This window comes from Curcuma longa, chromosome 11, assembly GCF_044706935.1.
Source record: "Curcuma longa cultivar G26 ecotype Majalengka, Jawa Barat chromosome 11, ITB_CL_G26_1.1, whole genome shotgun sequence".
Classification (NCBI taxonomy): Eukaryota; Viridiplantae; Streptophyta; class Magnoliopsida; order Zingiberales; family Zingiberaceae; genus Curcuma; species Curcuma longa.
Genome location: NC_133871.1, coordinates 23180591 through 23203359, shown reverse-complemented (window position 1 = coordinate 23203359; position 22769 = coordinate 23180591). Strand labels below are relative to the sequence as shown.

General features: G+C 34.7%; 2 protein-coding genes across 3 annotated transcripts; both read left to right on the top strand.

The window, feature by feature from the left end:
• The first annotated feature begins 527 nt into the window (after positions 1-527).
• Positions 528-8026, top strand: LOC141840748 (uncharacterized). The gene is made up of 11 exons (XM_074728811.1): positions 528-638; positions 1672-1980; positions 2134-2211; positions 2297-2871; positions 4215-4820; positions 4936-5090; positions 5609-5814; positions 5901-6034; positions 6122-6462; positions 6534-6637; positions 7669-8026. The coding sequence occupies exons 2-11, from the start codon at positions 1689-1691 to the stop codon at positions 7737-7739; spliced, it is 2562 nt and encodes an 853-aa protein (XP_074584912.1). The 5' UTR covers positions 528-638; positions 1672-1688; the 3' UTR covers positions 7740-8026.
• Positions 8027-8732: 706 nt separating this feature from the next.
• On the top strand, positions 8733-21884 carry LOC141839721 (AT-rich interactive domain-containing protein 4). Of its 2 annotated transcripts, none has more exons than XM_074727539.1 (17): positions 8733-8806; positions 8901-9393; positions 9566-9785; positions 9874-10062; positions 11394-11447; positions 11606-11694; positions 11804-12080; positions 12156-12209; positions 13474-13505; positions 15602-15737; positions 15814-15987; positions 19608-20228; positions 20309-20446; positions 20557-20655; positions 20932-21032; positions 21109-21199; positions 21383-21884. In XM_074727539.1, exons 3-17 carry the CDS (start codon positions 9648-9650, stop codon positions 21506-21508), a joined length of 2319 nt encoding a protein of 772 aa, XP_074583640.1. In that variant the 5' UTR covers positions 8733-8806; positions 8901-9393; positions 9566-9647; the 3' UTR covers positions 21509-21884. The 2 variants fall into 2 exon arrangements, with proteins under 2 accessions (XP_074583640.1, XP_074583641.1); XM_074727540.1 differs by having other exon boundaries at positions 9466-9785.
• The last annotated feature ends 885 nt before the right edge of the window (positions 21885-22769 follow it).

Genomic DNA, 22769 nt, shown 5'->3' with positions numbered 1-22769 from the left:
ATAAATTAATTTTTAATTACACTGTATTGTGAATTAATTTTATTTTTATAAGAAGTAAATCTTAAAATATTAATGATAGAACGATATATAATTTATATTTCTCAATTTATTCGGATGATAAATATATCGACCAGCCATATGAGGAGGAAGTTCGTGTTTTCCGAATTATCGAAATGACAATTACAAAGTGTTCTTAGAAAAATTTAAATTTAAATTTATGGAGCCTTCCATATGTTTAATGAATGTTTATTTTTATAATATAAATTACATTACTCAAATGCTCAATGAGCTTAGTAATGAACTATCAACGTAATCAAGTAGAATTAGCTTCCAATTAAAACCTCTGAAAAATAGTTTACGTTGAATAAAAAATGGCCTTACTTACCAATTTATTAACCTGCTCTATGAGTGGACAATAAGTGGACCCTACAGGGAAACGAGTTGTAAGGTTGATAAAATGATGCTCTAAAAAAGCTAGTAAGTTCTGGTCTTCGATCGGCCTACTTCTTAGTCTTCGCGTCCGGACCTACGCACCCAAAACAGATCCCTCGTCCCTCGACTTCCGCCCTCTCGTACCTCACTCGGATCTCGCCGTCGCGGAGTTCTCGTCCCAGATCCTCGCTCGCCAAGAGCACCAGGTTCGGATTGCATATTCTATTCCTCATCTTCGTTCCCAATTCGATGGGAACTCTAGATGGATCTGTAGGAATTCCGGGCGGTAGTCAGGAATTGACTCATTTGTACATTTTTTTGTGTTCCTTTCTTGATCTCGGTGCTTGTTTTTCGTTTTCTAGTAGTCTCAGTTACTATGTGGTTTCAGATAGACAAAAGTTTGATATGGTTCAACTGCTTGCTGAGTAGATTCTCGCTGAATAATCTTTGTGGTTAAATTGATTAGTTATAACTGGTGGTTCGATGTTGATTCTTGTTGCGTTAGTCGATGGCTTTCATGTTGTTGATTGACTGAAAACTGGTAAACGGAATTAGAGTTCCTGCTTGTGAGCATTTTGATCACATGTAATCGTTTGATAAGTAAAACACCATTCTTTATTCTTGATATCACTGTACTTAATCTTCTAATCTCGTTCATGCAACATGAGTTCATTGTAACCTTACTAATGAAATGAAAGTATGAAACTATTTTATTTCATAATATCAGGATAAATAATCCAATTATTGGGTGGTGATTAAAAAAGGCAGTCTTGTATATCTCTTGGATTCTTGCTGATAGAACTACCCAACATTCACTTTACTGATGACTTTATAAGAAGCCACGTATCTTTGTATTGACTAATACATAATTTAGGGCTTAGTAGAACGTTTAAATTTCTCCTGAAGTCAAATAGTCTCTTCATATGGAATATTAGAATTGGACAAGGAACTGATGTTATCTTTACCAATGTTTCTCTGTTTGTTTGTATTCTGAGCATAATTTTCTGGAGTGCAACATTCACTATTTCAATTTCACAGAGGACATTTTTTGTATAGTTTCTTGTTTTTAATTTTTTTTATGCATTTACACTTTCATTCAGGACCACTCCAATAAATATATTATGCAAATGTTGAAACTATTATATATTTTATTTTGGAAATGACTGAATCCTTATAGAGAATTGGTTACAAATTGTAAATGTTACTATGTTGTCATATCTACCCTATCTTACCTTCCAGGTGCTTTGGACATAACGATGAATTTTCTTATACGAACTGCCCAACCAATTATTCCAGAGGTATCCAAGGTTGTGGAGCCAGAACAAAACAAGGTTATGCAACCTATTGTTAAGCGAACCACCACTTTGGAGGGACTTATAGCAGAAGAACCATATCCAGGTCATTCTGTAGGGGATGACATCAATTCAGACAATTTTGGATCTGGTTTTGTGGGTAGCTCAATGGAAGGTTCAATTTTCAAAAATCAAGTTCCTATGGGAGACTACACTGACGTTTCAAAAGATAATGGGTGGATTACAATTCCATACAGTAAAGTTTTCAAATTTTCTATGTTTTCTTTGTTCTAAGTTCAATATAGGTTATCTTCGACACAATTGTTCATGACATGCTATATCATGTCTGGATTAAAAGCTATCATATTGTTTTATCAATTTTCATTACTTTTACCCTCTATACCTGCAGAGGAGCTTCTGGATAACTGGCATGAGGCGGCAGATATACAACAGCTGCGGTCCTTAGACCGTTCTTTTGTTTTTCCAGGTGCTTATTGTTCCTAGGCAGTTTGTTTCCTTTTAATAATAAAGATGCACCTTGCCTATGATTTACACTGCTCTTTAATTTGCAGGGGAACATATTCATATACTTGTTTGCCTGTCTGCACATAAAAGGGAGCCAGAAATCATCACTCCATTTAGAGTTGCTGCTGTAATGGCTAAAAATGGCAAATCCAGCCCAAACAAAGTGAAACCTGTTGAAACTAATGAAAAATTATCTAGCTCAAACAGTTTGAATGGGGTGGTAAGTAACACTGCTGGAGAAACTTTTGATCAAAATGCAGAAAATAATGATCATAGTTCAGGTATCTCTAGTCCTAAAGATGATATCTCAGCGGCTGAGAATCTGCGCATGGAGTACCACAAACAACAAACTGAGGATATACTTGAAAGTTTTAGAAATTCAAATTTCTTGGTAAGAATTGCTGAGGCAGATGAACAACTATGGTCTAGAAAGAATACCTCTTCTTCAATGATTCCTGAGCTAGTAGGGGAGAGAAGCTATCCTGATGGAGGATTAAAAGGCATTCCAAAGTCAAATTTTTTCAGTGTGGTTGTTGATAAGGGTAGGTTCGATGGCAACACATCTGGAGGAGTGGCTAGAGATACTGCCCAATGCTACTCTCTATCCAATGGCGACATAGTAGTAAGTTCACAATACATCCAATAAACTTTGTTATAAGATCCAAGCATGAAATGTTCCATTATTCTCGACAATGTTTGCCTATAACTCATCTTATTTACAATTCTTTAATTTCCAGATTGTCCTTTTGTTCTGCTCGACCAGAAGGATTGTAATTTTTGGTCTTGACTATAGAGGTATCAAACATGAAAATTATCTGACATTGCCTAGCAGTACTGGATAGGGACTAGCTTATTTTGTTCCAAAAGTTGACAAGTAATGCTAAAGGACTAGATATTTAAGAATATTAACATGGAATTGCATCAAATAGCATTGGTTTTACATTCAGTGAAAACAAATTCTAAATATGTTATCTAACAACTTTATATACACTTGGAACCATTTTAAGTCACCAATGATTGGGATGCTATAAAGGTCAACAAAATTATATATAATTCAATGGATCTTATATTGTCTTATTGGATGGACTTTTAAAAATTTTAAATGGTGTTTCTTTGTACTCTTGGTATCATATTATTTGTTGGCCACTTCTTGAAGCTTTCAAATAGCTGCCTGTGCACGGTGAGGATCCCTTAACTATGTTGTGAAGTTGTGAATGCTAACCTTACAGTTTTTTAAAAATCGTTTGTAGTTTACGTTTGTAGTTTACTCACATCAAACCAAATTTTGTATAACAGCTGTTGGGCACTACTATAATTCAGAAATAATTCTTGTTGCAATTTGGAGTTAATATTTCAAAATGTGCATATTTAAAATTTGCCTCCAGTTTGAATTAAATTTAATTTTTGATTTCTGCAATGTCCAACAACTTTTATACAAAATTTAAATTGACTTGAAATTGTTCTGAATTTCTGCAAACTTTTTATTCAAAATGCTTTGATTTTTATTTTTATTTTTATTTTATAGTTCGACATCCAGATTGATTCAGACTTTCTTTTTGACTTCTTGCAGTGATCCATAATTAATAATATATTTAGTTCAATTTGAAGTTGATTTGTTTGAATATATCTTTTGATATTCAAGCAAAAATGGTGCCCCCAGATGACTCAGAAAAATAGGAGTTCTCCTATGATTTTTGCCTGATTTTTTTCTGTGCTAAATATACAGTGACCTATAATGTTGAATGTTACTGTACTTTTATCAGCATATAGGATGGCTACAATCCCCATGGATAAAAAAACTCTACTTCTTTATTCAAAGTTTGCTTTTTGTTGATGTTCAACTATCAAAGATTCTTACAGTTTGCTTCTACTTTTTCCTTAATATCTTTGTTTCACGATTAATTGCCAAGTATGCCAGTAGACACTGATTTATCATGCAGTGTGGTGTATGCTTGATGAATGCAGGTTTATTTAGAAGTAAATGTTGGAATTAAGAATTTAAAAGATCCTGTCCTTGAGGTTATTCAATTTGAAAAATATAGATCTGATACGTCTATTGAGGATCATAGCAATTCCTTGGTTGCAAGACATGATGATCCTTGTCGGGAACTTCTTAATTGGTTGCTACCTCTGGATTCCACACTGCCTCCTCATTCACCATCACCTCCTTCAAGCTCAAGTATATCAAAAAAGCCAACGAATCCTGCCAGTGGGTCACAAATTTTTTCTCTCGGTCACTTCAGAAGCTATTCAATGCCTTCACTTCCCCAACTCTCTGGATCTCCTTCTGTCGGTTCACTTTCCAATCCAAATCCTTCTATTGACCTTGAAGATTTTAGCCACATTTCTACTGAGAAGCTAATAAAGAGTCAGGATTTAGGAAATGTGGGTCTTTCATCATTTCGAGGTGTTCCACTGGAGCCAGAACGTTTTTCTGCACATTGTGGCTTGGAAGGCATTTATTTACCTGGCAGGAGATGGCGAAGGAAACTTGAAATTATTCAACCAGTTGAAATACATTCATTTGCCGCAGATTGCAATACAGAGGATCTCCTTTGTGTCCAAATAAAGGTACTAGTGTCATTCTCAATATATAGTTTCTTTTGTCCATTCTTTAATTTGCATATAATTTTTATCACTTGGTATTTTATTCATTCAGTATTAATGGTTATGTTTCCTTTTGCAGAATGTTTCTCCAGCTCATATACCAGATTTAATTATCTTCCTGGATGCAATAAGTATTGTCTCTGAGGAGGCATCAAAAGGAGGTTCACTGATATCTGTACCTATTGCTAGTATTGAGACAGGAAATGCTCACAACTTACCAAACCTTTCGATCAGGTTTCTTTGGTTGATCCTACTTTGTTGTTTGCTTACCATCTTGTGTTTGTTGTACAACATGGTTGATATGCAGCTGGAAACTTGTCTCCTATGCCTTGCTATTGTTTCGGTCAGTTTTGGTTAACTAGAGTAGCTATCCTTATTTTATCCTTATTCACAAATATACAAGTCAATATGATGAAATGAGAGAAATTTGGTGTAGTTCTAATAGATGATAAATTGAGAAGAAATAAGTTATAATGGTATGAATATTCAAAGGTTATCAGTCGATTATGTGGGACAAATTTTACTAGATGATGATTTGCAATCATACAAGTTATTATCCATTCAATACAAGAGAAAAAAATGGAAGTCTCTTAAAAAATCAATGTTTTTGGCTTAGCTACTACATAATTTATTTACTAAAATGCACATGGATGTTCCTTTTTCCATTTCTAGTCAATATCAGATTAATCAATGATTTGTTATAATGATGATGCCCCAAGAGACAGCTTGATTTGAATTGATGCCTCGTACAGGAGAGGTGAGCAACACTCATTTATTCTCAAATTGGCAACTATACCATGTAGAGATCAAAAGGAGGACGTGGAGATGATTCCATATTCAAGAAAAGGTTCAGCTGGATCAAAAAAAAATAAAAATTCAAGTACTAGTGATGGGATGATGGTTTCTTCTACTGCAAATCAGTTTGCCATTTTGGTATCTTGTCGTTGTAATTTTACTGGTACTATGGGACACTTGATGACATATTTGCTTTGTTAAAATTTTTTGGTTAGTTTTCTGACTTCAATATTATCTTTTTTGCTACAGAGTCAAAGTTGTTCTTCAAACAGGTAACAAATTGGCAGCCACGAATTTCAAGAGATCTTATGATTTCAGTGGCCTCAGAGACCCATAAGAGAACTGGTACCCAAAGTTTTGGAGCACCTCAACTTCCTGTTAAGGTAGTAAAATCTCTTTATGGATGATTTAGTCCTTTATTTTAGCAACACTCTCAAGTGATTTAACAATTCAACTGTCACTTTTTTCAGGTGTTAACATTGAAAGCTTCAAATTTAACACATAAAGATCTTACTTTTACTGTTCTTGCTCCAGAATCGGCTATTTCTCCTTCAGTTATATCATTAACTTCTACACCAAAAACCCTAAAGGAGTCATATGCTGCTTCTCATGATAGAAAATTGGGTGGGGATAAAAGTGGAAGTGGGCTTCAGAGTTTGAGTTCAGTGTATAATTCAAGCACATCACAAACAAATACATTTGAAGGTGGAAAGGTAGCAGATTCTCCAGAGCGAACATCTATAATTTCTGATGTCATTTCAAACAACTCAGGCTTCACTCATCTATGGTTACAGAGTGCTGTTCCACTTGGGTAAAATCTTGAACAAACACGCTTCCATTCAAATCATAAAATGAAACTAATCTTTTTGTTGTATATGTCAGATGTATTCCTGCACTATCAAGTGCTACAGTCAAACTTGAGCTTCTCCCTTTAACTGACGGGATAATATCACTTGATACATTGCAGATAGCTGTTAAGGAGAAAGGTATGACTCTTCTTAATGCATGTTAACTTTCACTAACAACTTCCATCATTTTGATGCATGTGTAAAAGTTCTAGGAAAATATTTTGTGACTCCCATGCAGGGATGCAAGCAGTACTAAATTGACACAATGAGAAAATTTCTGATGATACCTTTAAAATTGGGTAAATCAGCAAGTTAAGGAATAAATACATTTTGCTGATATTTCCTTAATATCTTATGGAAAAATGGTGAAAGGCAGGCAAAGATTTTGATTCAACAAATACGTAGATAATGTTTCTGTAATTCTGTTGTTAAAACCTGGATATAGGATAAATACTTGAAAGGTTAACTGGTTTTCAATTTCATGATTCAATTGGAAGACCCTTGTAGTAATAGTATTTTAGAGTTGATTCATCAACATCCATCTTAAAAATAGTGGAATTAGTGATCGTGAGTTTCACTGGGATTGTAATAATATAGATAGAACAACAAGCTGTTGCAATCTAATTACTTATTAAATAAGTATTTAATTATAATAACATTGGTAATTATCCTTGTAATTTTAGGAGAACTTTAGTTTTTTTTCTTCTAAATTTATTTTAATAATTAAATGACTAAAATATCCTGGTATATATTTTTTTTCTTTGATTAGAAAGGAGGTACATTTTGGGTATTTAAATGTAAAAATACATCAGACTGAGCTGACCTTCTCAACATGTCAGGCACAAGAAACTAAATTTGGACTAGGTTGAGCCTGTATACCTTGGCTTGGAATCGTAGCTGTGCTAGACTTGCCCGACATGCTACCCATGTTGACACTGCCTAGCTTAGACCGAGCCTAATTTGTGCTTAACCCGATGCGCAAGCCTTGCTTGAGTCAATTCGGATAGTCCGGGCCGCAGGCGCCCATGTCCGTTGCTAATTTGACACCATCAACAATTTTGTAGATGTATAAAAGAAATCGTTTTCAGTTATTGTTAGCTTTTTAACTAAAAAGCATCCATTTTGAATATTGCTATTAAAATTTTGTGGGTGGTTTTCCAATATCGCAGGTTTGACATTTGTGCCAGAGCATTCTATAAAGATCCATGCAACTTCCAGCATTTCAACTGGCATCTTATAATACATTTGAACCTTCAAACACGAAATGGGTGGCATCATTTTTACATTGTGTTGGATCAATTTGTCCCCATGGTACACTACGAGATGGCTGATGGCTAATCAAAAGCGTCACTTTTGGGTTGACTGCTGAAACAGAAGGCATATTTATGATATTGGACGCCTTCAGTCCATTTCTTGGGATCAATGGTCAAGGTTCTCTCTCTGTTTCATGCAGGTTGTAAACTCCTTCAAAAAAAAAACACCTGCTTCTTGATTCAGGTTGTAAAATGAAACCTCAGGATTTTTTTTATAGCACCATTCATTTTGTTATTAACTGTGCGAATGAGGTTATTTGGTTGAAATCCACGTAAATGATTGTCTAACACACTTGAAATTTTCTTGAGAATGATCTGCTCTTTTGATGATCCTATCTGCCCTCTATAACCATGTGCTATGATGCATTGGGATAAAGAGTTCCGTATTACAGTAATAAACATTCAGCATTATTATTCATGTGATGCTCTGTGAAAAAAAAACACCGTTTTTTCAATTTCAAACAAATTCACATCAAATAAAAATTTTTATTTAATATTATTTTTTAGAAAATATAAATTCACACATGATTTTGAATTTGCAAAATTATTATTATTTTTGTATTATTATTTTGAATTTGCAGGAAGAGAATCACTTGTGGAAGATGTCAATAACTAATGGAATCAAATTAAATAGGAGGGGAATAGGAGAGGGAAAAAAAAAAAAGGAGGATCTTTCCTCAATCTCTCGTTAAATTAGAATTTAAATTTTAAATAGAATAAATATTTTGAAAATTAATTTTTAAATATATATAAATTATATTTTAAATTTATTTAACAGATAAAAATTAACGAGATAAAATTTAGACATCTAAATTATTTTTAAAAAAAAGATGGAAACCAAGGCCAGAGCACGTGCTCCGCAGCATTCCATCAAGGAGACCAAAACCGTGGGGCAACACGTGCTTCGCAGCCTCCATCAATGAGACCAAGAACATTCCCCAGAGCATCATCCACTCCAGCGATCCAAGTCGAAGCCCACGTCAAATTGATCATCGTACGCTGGATTCCGATGTCCAAGTCCTTCATTATTATAATTTGAATTGAATTAAAAGTTTCTATTTTTTTTTGTTTTGTTTTGTTCCGTGCAGTCGGAGGGAGCCGCAATAATACTGCAATATCAGCAGTCATGAATCGGATTGGGAAAAGCCAAAAAAAGAAGAGAAGGAAAAAGAAAGATCCAGACCTTGATTGCAATCCAGCCATCGAAACTCCCACCTTCTCTTTAACAATTTATTCTGTTTAATTCTGAGTCTTTTATTACCCTTTTTTGTTCGCTCCGGTACCTGTTTCTAATTCATTATTTACCTTTTTTTTTCAACGATCCATTTTGGTCCTTTATTTTTTTTCCCCTAAAGTCGAAACAAACATGGATTTTGTTTGACTCCGACATAGGGAGTTTATTAGGGTTCCGATTCGGGGCGAGGGTTTCAATATCTTTAATTTTTCTCGACTTTACTCTTCATTTGGGCGTGGCTGATCTCCTTTCCCTTCCCGAATTTTTTGAAGTCGCCAATCCTTTGGGATGAGTCTATGATCTAGATTCTGTTGGAGGACGACTTGCGGAGATTGCAACTAGCAAAGGTAGGATTTTGATAAGGATTTGCTCAATTTTGGGGCTTGTATTGAAGGTCTCGCTTTTTTTACTTTTGTTAGAAGAATACAGAGGAGTACCCAGTGGATTCACAAAGGATTTAGGGTTTTCACTTGCAATTTTCACTGCTTAGTATTCGTGTTTTCTCCTTGTTGCCATCAGTTGGATTGGGCGTAAGGAGGTTTGTAGTGAGAGGAAGACGAGCTTGCTTGAATCGTGAATCCTTTCATCATACATAGGAAGGATGTATCAATCTCGAGGATCCTCGAAGCAATCTTGTAGGCTCATTGCGGTTTTATGCGGGAAGTTCGCCGACAGGCAGGAGGTGAAGTGTAAGCGTCTTTACCCGTTTCCTGAACTTCTTTCGTCAGGGCGAATTGAGGTTTGTACTATTGTTAAGTTTCATGAAAGCTTGTTTTAGTGCCTTTTTTTTATTATTATTTTGTTAGTGATTTACTCCTATAATGCAGGTCCATACACTTTTTAATCCGACACCAGATAGTTTTCGTGATGCTCAGAAATCATTGGAGCCAAATATCCTGTTCTTCCAGGGGCAGCAACTTGAAAATGAGGAAGAAATTGGGAATCTTGTTTGGGAAGACCTTGATGTTTCAGAGCCTGAGATGTTCGCTTCTCTCATCGCTCCTCCACCCACAATAGTAAGTAGTTCTTATAGCATCAGAACTTATGCTCATCTTATCTACACGTTTAATTTAATTCAAGGGTTTAAGGAGCCATTTGTTAGGTTCCTGCCTGGACTTCAGTGTTAACCTTTAAGGTTGCTAACTTAGACCTCCCTTTATCCCTTGTTTAGTTCTCCCAGTGCTCCTACGTCTTCCACTTCTTGCATCTTTTTTCTTTTGATCCTTCTTCCTATGCTTCATTTCTATTTTCTCTTTCATTTGCTGCCTCCTTTCCTTTGTTTGTGTATAACTGTCTAGTCAAATGCAGAAAGGAGGAGCGAACCTACAGTCTGCCTTGTGTCGTTGTCACTGCTGCTCTTTGCCAGTGGATCTTCATCTGTTGCATATTCAATCCCACATCAAACATTATGCAACATTGGGGAGCATATAGGGTTGCATCTCATTACATATGGTGTATCAGGATGGGCCATATCCTGACAATGCCTATGAATGGGACATAGAATGGGACATGCCTGGATATGGCGATACATACCTAGATCTAAATCATCGACTATTAGCAAACCTGAACTTGAAATTTTTTTTTATACATCTCTTACAAATTTCTAAATACTTGTGCACTTGATGCATAAACAAAATAAGTGCAATTCATAGGGATTATACTAGTTATTTTCTCATTAGTTCTTGGATCATATTGGGAGAGCATTGGTTTTGTTGTCTCCTATGTAGTATGCTCCTGCTCCTTGATGAGGTTGATTACCTGTAAATAGAAATCTCTAAGGTTATGTGAATGTTATTAAATATGAAATCATGTACAATTTCTATCACTGGACATCCTTCATCTTCATTGCTAAACTTTGGTGTTATTGTACAGACTGTTGATTTTGTGGCATTGCTAATTGTAGGTGTGTCTTGGTCCTCTAGCAGGACAAGAAATTTTCACTGTGCTGGCTGGCACAGCTTGATACTTTAAATCATGATTAGTACCCCTTATATTCTGATGCATCCTATTCATCATCTGGCATTCCTTTGAGCATCCATTCTTTTGCCTCTACCCTGCGCATGTACACTGATTTTGTTTAGGTTGCACAGTCTTATGGGTGCATAATATATGATTATCATATGCAGATAAAGAAACCAAATTGGGTTTTTGGAGATCCATTATCTGAGCATATATTATATTATTCTTCATGATGCTCATTTTGTTGAAGATAAGATCTGCTTATTCCAGTCCTTTTTCCTTGCAATAGAGACCATAGTTATTTTACACCACATGTACTTGTCATTAATTTTATATATTAAATTTATCCTCCATGTTTCATGTTTTCTATTTGCAATTATGGATACAGGTTTATCTGGAGGTTCCTAATGGGGAAAAGATAGCACAAACACTACACTCTAAGGTGGAGGAATTCCTTAGCTCTACAATTGCATGCCTATTTTAAGAAATTTGCAAAGCTGTAACTTATGTTTTTATGTTATTTTACTTTCACTCATCAAGATTGGATGTCATGGCATCTTCATGCAGATAAATTATTGATCATGCAATCTTGTTTGTCAGGGGATTCCATACGTGATGTACTGGAAGAATGAGTTCTCGTCTTATGCAGCTTCTCATTTTCACCAGTCACTACTGTCAGTAGTGCAGAGGTACTATTCTGTGCTTCCAGCTTTCTATTTCACTTTGAGTGATTAAAGTCCTTTTGACTGTAAGGAGCTAAACTTATTGAAGTCTTATGCTTGGGTGTTTCTTATGCAGTTCATGTTGCCATGCGTGGGATGCTTTTCAACTTGCCCATGCATCTTTTCGCCTCTATTGTGAAAGCAACAATTTTGTTTTGCATGCTAATGATCAACATTGTAACAATAAATTTGAACCACATTTACTGGGTGATGCTCCTAAAATAAATGCTATAATTCCTGAAAGTGTTCCAGAGGATGGAAAAGAGATATCTCTGGATGCCCTTCCTGTGACAAAAATTTATGATGATGATATGGATGTGAGGTTTCTAATTTGTGGAGCACCTTGCACATCGGTGAGCTGGTAACTTATCTTTTGAAGTAGTGCTTGCTGCTTGTTCAACTATTTACATGAGCACACTATTTTTCAGGAATGTCTATTGAATGCTTTTGAAGATGGACTTAACGCCCTCTTCAACATTGAAGTAAGCGTCATGAATTAATGCTTGCCTGTTATTTCTGCCTTCCTCATTTATATGTTCATATTTTTTGAAGGTGGAGAGCATAACTATGTATTGCTTATATGAATTTGTGTAAGAGTATGGTTATATATTGTAGTTGACTGTTAGCTAAACAATCACCCACTATATTATACCATTGCTGCCAACATGAATAGCCTGATATCCATTTTTTTTCAGTTGAGTTCTCAAGTACATTTCTGCTCATTCTTTCTAAATGTCGTGAATCCATTCAAGCAATAATGCTCTGATATCCATTTCATATGTTTTATATGTTAATGGAAAAGTAAACAAAGGTTCCTACAAGGACTAAAAAAATCCAGTAGATGACCATTAGGGAGGGTCTGGGCTAGTCAAATGTGGAAAATGCCATTGAGAAAGAAGGTTGGAAGTAGTTTCTGCATCTGACCTACACATGTGGCATCCAAATTCATATCATGTATAATGAAGAAGTTTGGTGCAGAGCCTCTTGTATAATAGCTTATTCTATATTTATTTCCTTCGTTTGATATGAGAGCCAACCAAAGAACTATATGTCAAACTGCCTTGTGTTTTTAACTCTGTGCAAGAATTCGTGCATAGAAGGCACATGAAATCTACCACAATAGTATCAGCTATCACCAAGTTATAAGGTCCTTGAATTATAGTATCCATTTCAGGAGTTCAGCACTCAAGTCAGTTTGATTCTTTATGAGCTTGAGGTGTAGGTAATCAGAATGCTCAAAAGTAGCTTATTTTTGCTTCTGGCAGTAAGCATTGAGCACACATGTGCTTGTGGATGAGTGGAGATGACAACAATAAAATATATAGGGTGATTTACCGGACCATTTACAGAACAAGTAGGCTTTAGGATCTATTTTCCACTCTATTTGGAGGAAAAGTTTTCTAGTTCTTCAAGATTTTAGCATTTTCAAAAATATTTCGTTTCATTTTATTCAAGTTAACATAGTTGACGACAAATATTTGGAGCTACATTCATAACTGTCCTTAAAATAAAATATTCTTAATATTCAAGATGCCTTCCTTTGAGTTGAGTTAGTACAGAGAACAGATGGATGTGAATTCTAGATCTTAAGTGGAATTGTCTTGTAGACATGAAAGTAGTTTCTGAAACACTACAATTGAGTTTGGAATGGTTCTGAGTGTTATTCCTACTAGCCTTGTATCATATTTTAGAATCATAAGTTCACTACTACAACTTTATCTGACTTCCTTTTAATTTTTGACTTAGATTCGCGGGAGTAAACTTCACAACCGAATCAGGTATTTGTTGTACTTTGCTCCAATTCTCTGGATTTAATTTATATGCATTTTGCTGGTACTGAATCCTGACCTTAATGAGCATTAAGGTTTCTCCATTTGCAATTGTTTGTTAAAAACTTTACTAATCCAAGCGATTCACTTCAAGTTTGAAGAGTCATGCATGTGAATTAGAATGGTTTGCAGGATCCATGATTGTCAAACTCGGTTGATCTGGATATGGATTGTCCGAGTTGGATCTGCTAGAGCATATCAAATTTCCAGTGATATGCTTGTCATCCCTTCAAGAGCTACTAGAAAAATGAAGATAAGATCCAAACTCACAATAATCTCACTAAAGAATTAACAGTTTGAGAAAAATCTGGATGAATCAACAATTTTTCTCAAACGATTTCTTGTTCTCATTTCAACCAAATGATTCTCACTGCAAGGAGGAGAAAAATTGGTATGGAGGAATGGGGCTTTGACTCAGGCCAGAATTAACGAGTTCATTACAAGCCTACAAGGACTTCTCCTCAGCCATTCTTGTTGGAGCTTCTGGATTTTGCATGAGAGAAGCTGCTGGACTGCGTGAGAGAAGCCCTTTACTGGTGTCTTCATCTTGAAGAGGAGAGCCATCTTCGTGAGAAGTGACACTGCCTGTAGAGTTGTCCCTATACAAGGGATAACCTCCTTTCTCATGGCAATATCCACCACTGTATCATAACCTATAATACCACAAAAGAATATACAAGACTGTAACAAGGAATAAATAATGTAAATTTTATTAAATATCTCAAACATATGTGGACACAATGTTTGACACAGAATGATAAGCCTAACTAGACTCATGTTGGCCGACATAACTGGGCTCATACTTATAGATGAAAAAAAAATGCAAAAGTAAAATGCATAAAAGAAATAATCCGTATCATATGAAAACAAAATGCATAAAACCATCCCCAATATTATCGTCAGTATCTCTAAGCATGAGCATCCAAAAAGTTTATTGGTGAAGCACACAAAGGATGATCCTTGTAGCCTCAGGCTAGTGAACATAATAATAAGAGAGGATAACAAGAGAAGACAAAATGAAACTAGGATGAAGAGAGGTTTCAAAAGTTAATTTCTTGTGGGTTTATCTTTGAGGTGGTGTATATAACAACACATAATCGATTGAAGAAAGAGATGTGAACGTCTTGAAGGAAAGATGAATTACATAGCTTGATCCTCTGAAAGATACTGCAAGCTGAACAAGATATTTTCTTCAATAGAAAGTGGAAGAGCACATTGTTAAGGTCTTCATGGTCTAAGTGGCGCATATTCAATACACCAATAGAAACAGAGTTGATTTTTGTAGCATGACGAGAAAACAATAGGAGGAGATATGCAGTTATAGATTTGGACAAAAGAGAAGATGATACAAGAATAAGATGAAAAGTTGTTGGAGAGGAAGATAAGAAGCATGATGGAAATGAGGAATTGGAAGAAGCTAGGAGCTTGTGCCGAATTAGGAGGCCATGCCATAGGTATGTTGCCTGTGTCATTGACAATTGCCTCTTGTGCGTGGCAGGAGATGAGGCCTAGAAACATAGGCAGAGGTCACAGAGGACATGACTTGTCAGAAGAGGGGGAGGCCAACCCCCCAAAGGGAACACTCTAAAAAGCCTAGCCCTAAAAGTGTGCTCTGTTACCATGTGAATTTGTGGATAGGAGATATTGTGTCGGTCTATGATAAAGGACAATTATCCTAATGGAATTCTTATTTTCCTTTTTCACTTTTTTTTTCAATTATTGAATTCTTATTTTCTGTAAAATGGAATCTGAAAAAAATAAAAACAAAAAACTCTTCATGAACCAGACATTCAGTGATCTTTGACTGTTTGAGTGGTTGATCTTTTAAACCTATCTCTGTTTTTTAGCTTATCATTACAGATTTAGATCTTACATCCGACCCATGTGAGATAAATTCTTCTGCATAGAAATGGTTATGTTCCTGGTGCAAAACGGAGCTTGCTTTGTGATTTTTCCCCATTGTTTAAGTTTTTGGTAATTATGCTTCATATATAAGATGATTGTCATTGCTACTGACTGGTGGATTGTCCTAATGTTTCTGACAGTGCTGCACCTCCTCCTCTGCAAGCTGGCTCACTCTCTCGTGGTGTTGTTACCATGCGATGCGATCTTGTTACTAGTAGTTCAGCACACATTTCACTCCTTGTGTCAGGCAGTGCACAAACATGTTTTGATGATCAGGTAAAACCTTAGATCGCTGTACATTTTGTGATTTGGTTAAATTACCGTCCTTAAGTTGTTTTCTACTTATCTGCAGCTACTGGAAAGCCACATTAAAAGTGAACTTATTGAGAAGAATCAGCTAGCTCATTCTCTTCCAGATTTTCACAAAAGCAAGTTGTATCCAACAGAGCCTATGACTTCTATGTCTGTTGCTTGTGGAGCTTCTGTTTTTGAAGTTTGGATGAAAATTCCATCGTGGGCTGCTCAGGTTAATTACTCTCTGATGTAGGACAAGTGCAAGAGAAGTTATTACTTTTACTTTTTAAAAAATCTCTTTTGAAGTAGTTGAGGAAGAAGGAATTATTTATATAATTATCATGCTTCTAGCTTCACACTACATGTGCTTCAGCATAAAAGGGATGACATAGTATCATCAGATATTACCCCTAAATTCCTTGTAGATTATGCCTGGATATGACACATTAAAAATAGATTGCAATTTAGGAAATTATTCGGCAACTAAGGCATCAGTTTAGTTTCCTTCTTTGAATGTGTTTCATACTAAGGTAGTAGATAAATGATAACCTATTTTCAAAAATTTGTTCTTATTATGCAACCTTTAATCAAACTACTATATCTATGGTCATGCTTAAGTATTGCTTTTCCTTTTTTTCCCCTTACCTTTCTTGACTATTCAACTAATTTGTTCAAAGATATACAGACTTTTCTGGCAATTGAAAATAGATGCAGTATCCCTAAAGTTTGTTCAGATAGTGCAAAATTTAAAATATCCAATACATTACATTACAACCTTCTAAACATGCAATTGTGAGTTTGTTGTTAGCTCTAAGCAGTGTTTAAAGGTGATAGATGCAACCGGACACTAAGAGGTTGTGGATCTTGGTGCGAGTCTTAGGCACATGCCTGGAAAAAGTCATATATGGCCATGTATTCTCTACTAAATTACTAAATGCAAATAAACATATTATTTTGAGGAATTAATTGCAGGTGGAGAAGTTAATCTCTAGCTTATGTTCTATTTAATCATCAAATGAATAATGAAGAAAGCAGAAGGTATAAAATTCCTTTGCTTGATGTGTAATTAATTCTAGAGCTATTGTAGTAATTAATTCTTTCAACCAAGGTTTAAAACGTATGTGCATGGACAACACATACAACATGCAGAATGCATATGTGGTTCATAATTTTTTTTTAATAAAAAACTAACATTAGTTATATTGATAGTAATAAACATCTTATGTCAAAAGAAATGAGTTTTCAGGTACGATATAGTATATCGAATTAAACAACCTAAACAATCGGCATAATCAACATAATGAAATTTGCACATGTCGTTTAGCAATTAATTAGTCATCCTAAAAGTTATTAATTCCATTTAAATTTTTACACATACTATATATATAAAAATGCATGTTAGCTAACCTAAAAGAAAATTTGTAAGTGGCCTTGAACAATATGAAGAATATGCTTCATGTTTGTCTATTTACAGAAATTTGTTTAATCAAGCCACATTATTAGCTTGAATTTAACTAGGGACTGGTTTAACCTGCATAATTCTCATGTGGCTATAATTCCATGCTATTATGTTCCTAAATAAGCTTATACGGATACATAAATGGCTTATGCAGAGGCCAAAATAGTGCTTTCGACTAAGAAATTTCAAATACTTCTAATTCAAGGAAACAAAACCAAGTACAATTTGTTTCAAATGGAAAAGTGGGGAGGAATGATATGGGTTATGAGAAATCAATAAATCATTGTTGATAAAACAATCGATGTTTAAAGAAGTAGCCTGGGGTGTGACATATGTCACTGCCCGTGCTTATGTGGTAAGCATGATGTTTTGTTCCTTTTCAAAGGATTAGTTATGATCACGAAAAAACCTCTGAAAACTATTTTTTTATGTGTTAAACTTGTGAAGTATTGGCTTAAACAACAATTTTGCAGACCTTAATTATTGCTAAATCAGTGATGTGCAGAATTATATAAATAGATGTTGTACCACTCCAATTTTGAAAGATGAGTTCTATGAAAACATAACTGCTAAATTTGCACTGAATTAAATTGCATGCAACATTATCATTAGTTCATTTCTTCCTGTTGGCTCCAAGGCTAAACTTTTACACTTTACTGAATGCCCATAATTATGTTAAATTATGTCATTTAATCGCAATAATTGATTGATTTGCATAAAAAAGAAAATTATTTTTGGCAAATGGCATAAGTTGATTTGATAGGTTCACTTATATGATACATAGAATAGATCACCACATGGTGTTTTGTAGTTTTTGGTGCACTGACAGATCATGGAAACATTTTTGGAATTAGGTGGGAGATACATACCATGTTTATTGCTTGATTAAATTTAAATTCTGTGCACCTATTTAGACTATAGTTCTGTTAATATGATTAAATTAAAATATTTTTTGGAGGATCACAAATGCAAAACTGATATATTTCCTTTTTCATTGATTAAATTATTTTAGTGGGAGACTTAAACTTCCATTAAATGAATTTCTTATATCAAGTAATTTCTTAACAACTGGTTAAACTATAAATTAATGATACAATCAAATTTAAATATTTTTTTTTATGAAGACCGCATATATATCTGCACATACACTACATATTGCATATGCACTAGTAGTGACGCAACCACATACCAACTCCAAACATCATTAACACTTCATTAGTAGAAAGCAAATCGATCTAAGTTTTTACTACCTATATATTCAAAGTCTTATATTATAACTAGAGGTGCTTATTGGACGACTGAGCCTTGCCTGGGCCAGGCACAATTGACTTACACTTTCCCCTTCTCATCCAGGCCCAAGCCAAGCCCAAAATCAAATCTAAATGTTTGTCCAAGCCTGATCCTAATATCACATAATTTCTCCACACCTGTTCATTGAATTTATCAACCACTAAATATCCTAAATTTCAAGACATTAATGGTGTAATAAGTTGGCTATAAAAGAAAAAAGAGGATGAAGAAAAGAGTATGTCTTTATTCCAACAATGCATAGTATAGATAATACTTTCAATTGGCTATATAAGATAAGTTTCTGTTTCATAGTCAATCTACAAAAATGCTAATTCAAATAAACTTAGTTATAAATTAAAATTATATATAATTATAATTAATTAAAATGTGAGATCTAGTTGGATTAGCATGATTTTGATTAATATATCCAAGCTCATCCAAAATAATTGTGTGGATCTTAAATGCTGTCCAGACCTATTAATTAAGCTTTTTATTATTGTCCAAGTCCAAACCAAATGGCAATGGGCCTGGGTCTGCCCTTGGGCTTTTGTCCAATTATCAGCTCCTAATCCTATTATAGACATCCAGGTAAAAATATCATATTAGATATCTTAACTGAAAAACATCAACACTATTATGCATACAGCTCTTGAATCCTAAACTATCTTGAGCATTTTACCTGATGGAAACAAATTATTTGATGTTATAGCTTCTACTTTTTATCCTTTCTAGTCTTGTGATTGATATATAAGGAAATGAACATATATAAATTGTCAACCAAAAACATGCACACAAAAGGATAAACGACATACATAGCAAGGTAAAACAAGAACACTGGGTGCCTTTGACCTTTTAAGAAAGCCATGCACTGCAGCGCCTTTTTTCACCTAGATATGCTTTATTTTATCTACTAAAGGCATGCAGGGTCTGGCAAGTGGCAACCAGGTCTGCTCTTGGTAACTTTGGCTGCTAATCTCTATTCTGCTGGAAACTTATGTTTATCGTATAGTTATTAATGACATTACCGTCTTCTAATTGTCATCTTTGCTGGAAGCAATAATTTGATATACGAACGATTCAGATCTGAAAAAGATGTAACACAGGTTTTGAAGCAGCTGGCTTCGGATGTATCCCACCGTAGCTTGGTAACTCTTGGCATTGCAAGTATACAAGGTGTTGCAGTTGCATCATTTGAAAAAGAAGATGCTGATCGCCTTCTCTTCTTTTGGCGGCAACAAAGAAGAGAGTGCCACATCTTTGAAGGCTTTCTTCCTCTGCCCGCTCTTTCATCTCCTGCAAGGAAACAAAGGTCCAGACCTTCAGAAACTGAACTGGATGGTTCAGATGCTTGTAACCGTATTGTAGAAACTGATGGGTCAGTCTTTCTGAAACATGATGGCGATGCCTTGAAAAAAGTTGGCTCATGTGAAGGGATTCCTAGCACTTATAAAAGATTTAAGATCGCTACAATGAAGCCCATTCCACGCTCGCGCCAACATCAAATGTTGCCTTTTTCAGGAGTTGACAAGGATATGAACGATGGAAGCCAGGCAAAAGTTAACCTGCAAAATGTACCTTCCACAAAGCATAATACTATTCGCACTCCTTTGATGCACAGAAAATCTGTATCAAATTCTTTTCGTAAGCAACAAAATATACCTCTAAATCCTTTACCGTTGAAGAAACATGGATGTAGTAGATCACCAATTCAAGATTGTTCTGAAGTGAGCTTCTGCACCTTCTGTGGTCTTGAATAAGGTAGTTTTCTTTTTGACTAACCTTGTTTCCATGGGCATGTAACTAGGAGGAATTCCTTGAAGATGTCATGCAATTTCTAATCCACAGAGGGCATAGTCGACTTGTTCCACAAGGAGGACTTTCTGAGTTTCCTGATGTTGTACTCAATGCAAAACGTCTAGATCTGTTCAACTTGTATAAAGAGGTTATGTATATTTTTATATCTTTTGGAAGAAGTGTAGAATATTTTGATGCTAATTATATGTTTTTTGATCTGGAATTCAAATTTTGCTGCATATATGGGTTTCCATGTAGGTAGTTTCAAGGGGAGGCTTTTATGTCGGGAATGGCATAAACTGGAAAGGACAGGTTTTCTCAAAGATGCGAAACTATACAATTTCTAATAAAATGACAGTGAGTTCTTATTTTTCATATGATTTCCCAGTCATTGTTTCTATGCATTAGAACTCGTGTTTTTAACACAGTTCTTGTCTGAAAAAATATCTTAACATGAGATTCCAGTATCTTTATCTATTAGGGAAAATTTTTATTTCCTAAATATAGCTCGTTCCGTATTCCTGCATCAAGATTGGTTGTGTTTATGTGTGTATTTCCTATGTAACTGGTTGGCCTGTATGCCATGAATAAAAAATCACTAAGAACTGAGTTTAAATGCTTCATATGATCCAGGGCGCCGGAAATACATTAAAAAGACATTATGAATCATATCTCTTGGAATATGAGCTAGCACATGATGATGTGGACGGAGAGTGTTGCTTGTTGTGTCACAGGTAAGCTTTTCTTGCTTCCTTTCTCAACTCCATGGTATGCTCCAAAACTGACATTTGTATTCTAATTCTTCTACAGTAGCACTCCTGGTGACTGGGTTAATTGTGGCTTATGTGGGGAGTGGGCACATTTCGGCTGCGACAGACGACTGGGTCTTGCTACTTTTAAGGTTCTTCTTGCGCTTTGATCCTTGCATAACTAGTCCAACTATTAGTGGCTAACATTGATATTATGCATCAATATTAGAAGCCCTTTTTTTCTTGTGATCAATTGCAATCATTTCTAAACCTCTGCTCAAAATTTGTCACCAACAGAACAGTAATACAAGTCTAATTTGCACATTTCTTGACAGGATTATGCAAAGACAGATGGCTTGGAGTACATTTGCCCCAACTGCAGTCTGACAAACACTAAGAAGAAATCGCAGAAGCTTGTGAATGGAGGCTCCAGCACTGCTGTCCTCTCCGAGCATACATGAAATCATTTCTTCCCTCTTGGCATTTTGCACAAAGAGGAGCTTTGCAAGGGCTTACACTTCCTCACAGAGTGCTAATTCCTTGTGTTGTTTACTAGGCTTAGGTCAGACATCTAGGACGAATGCAGAGGGACAAACACTATAGTTATTATTATTTTTTTGGTTTATTTTAAAAAATCTACATAATTTTGTCTTTCTTTGCTTCTTCCCCCCAGCTATCAACTGCATCCCTATTGTCGATTTTCTCTTTATTATATAATAATTTAGCTGCTATTTCAGATAAAGATCGATGCACCAGATAGATATGGTTAATGTTTTAAATTTTAAAGGGAGATTATGGATACTCACTGTCATAATTCAACATTCCTGTGCTATTCCAGATCTGTTGTTTATTAGGCTAGATATTTGACTGTTTCAATTGCCAATGGTGGTGCTGCGCAAGAGCAGCACTAACTTACTATAGTCGTTCAATTTAAATTAAAGTTGACCTCAAATATCCATTAAATTAGTCAATTTTTTATTGGGCAAAAATTAAAAGGGCAAATTTTTTTTACGGATTGTCAAAGTATTGATTTTTTAAATTAAAATGATACAAATGTTTTTCAGTACTGATCATCTCCTGTCTAAAATTCTAGATTGGTCAGTTTCTTGTTACAATATAAAAATATATATAATTAAAATTTTAAATGATATTTTTTTAAATGATTGATTGTTATGAGTTCTATCTCATAATCAATTATAGATTTTGATAATCAATTATATTTTGATTTGATATATTATGTATTTTATAATTTAATTTGAGTTAAAAGTTATGACTTTTTAAAATTTAAAATTTAACATTCATATTGTATCATACGATTGTTACAACCCTTGTCATGTAATTATAACAATTATGATTTTGTAACTATCACAATGTAAATGTTAAATTTATACTTTGAGAAATTATAACTTTTAATTCAGATTGAACTATAAGATTCATAATATATCAAATCAAAATTTATTCAAAGATCTACAATCAATTATGGGATAGAATTGATAACGATCAGGTTTCAAGTTAAAAAATATCATTGAAATTTTTTTAGAAGCTCCGAACAATTTTAATTAAAAGGGGTGTCTTTTTAACTTTTGCTCAAATTTTTTTTTATATTGTAACATGTACGGTTCTATAGTCGTTACAATTATATGATATCTCATATGTAGTAATTATAAAATCGTAGCTGTACAATTGTATAGTAGTTATAATTTCATAGCTATTATAACTGTG

Excerpts from the sequence above, each read along its gene's own strand:
- LOC141840748 (XM_074728811.1), top strand. The coding sequence starts at position 1,689 with ATGAATTTTCTTATACGAACTGCCCAACCAATTATTCCAGAGGTATCC. Across the intron at positions 2,212-2,296 it reads CCGTTCTTTTGTTTTTCCAG|GGGAACATATTCATATACTT; the intron begins GTGCTTATTGTT and ends TTTAATTTGCAG. Across the intron at positions 5,815-5,900 it reads TTGTCGTTGTAATTTTACTG|AGTCAAAGTTGTTCTTCAAA; the intron begins GTACTATGGGAC and ends TTTTTGCTACAG.
- LOC141839721 (XM_074727539.1), top strand. The coding sequence starts at position 9,648 with ATGTATCAATCTCGAGGATCCTCGAAGCAATCTTGTAGGCTCATTGCG. Across the intron at positions 15,738-15,813 it reads AAACATGTTTTGATGATCAG|CTACTGGAAAGCCACATTAA; the intron begins GTAAAACCTTAG and ends ACTTATCTGCAG. Across the intron at positions 21,200-21,382 it reads TGGGTCTTGCTACTTTTAAG|GATTATGCAAAGACAGATGG; the intron begins GTTCTTCTTGCG and ends ATTTCTTGACAG.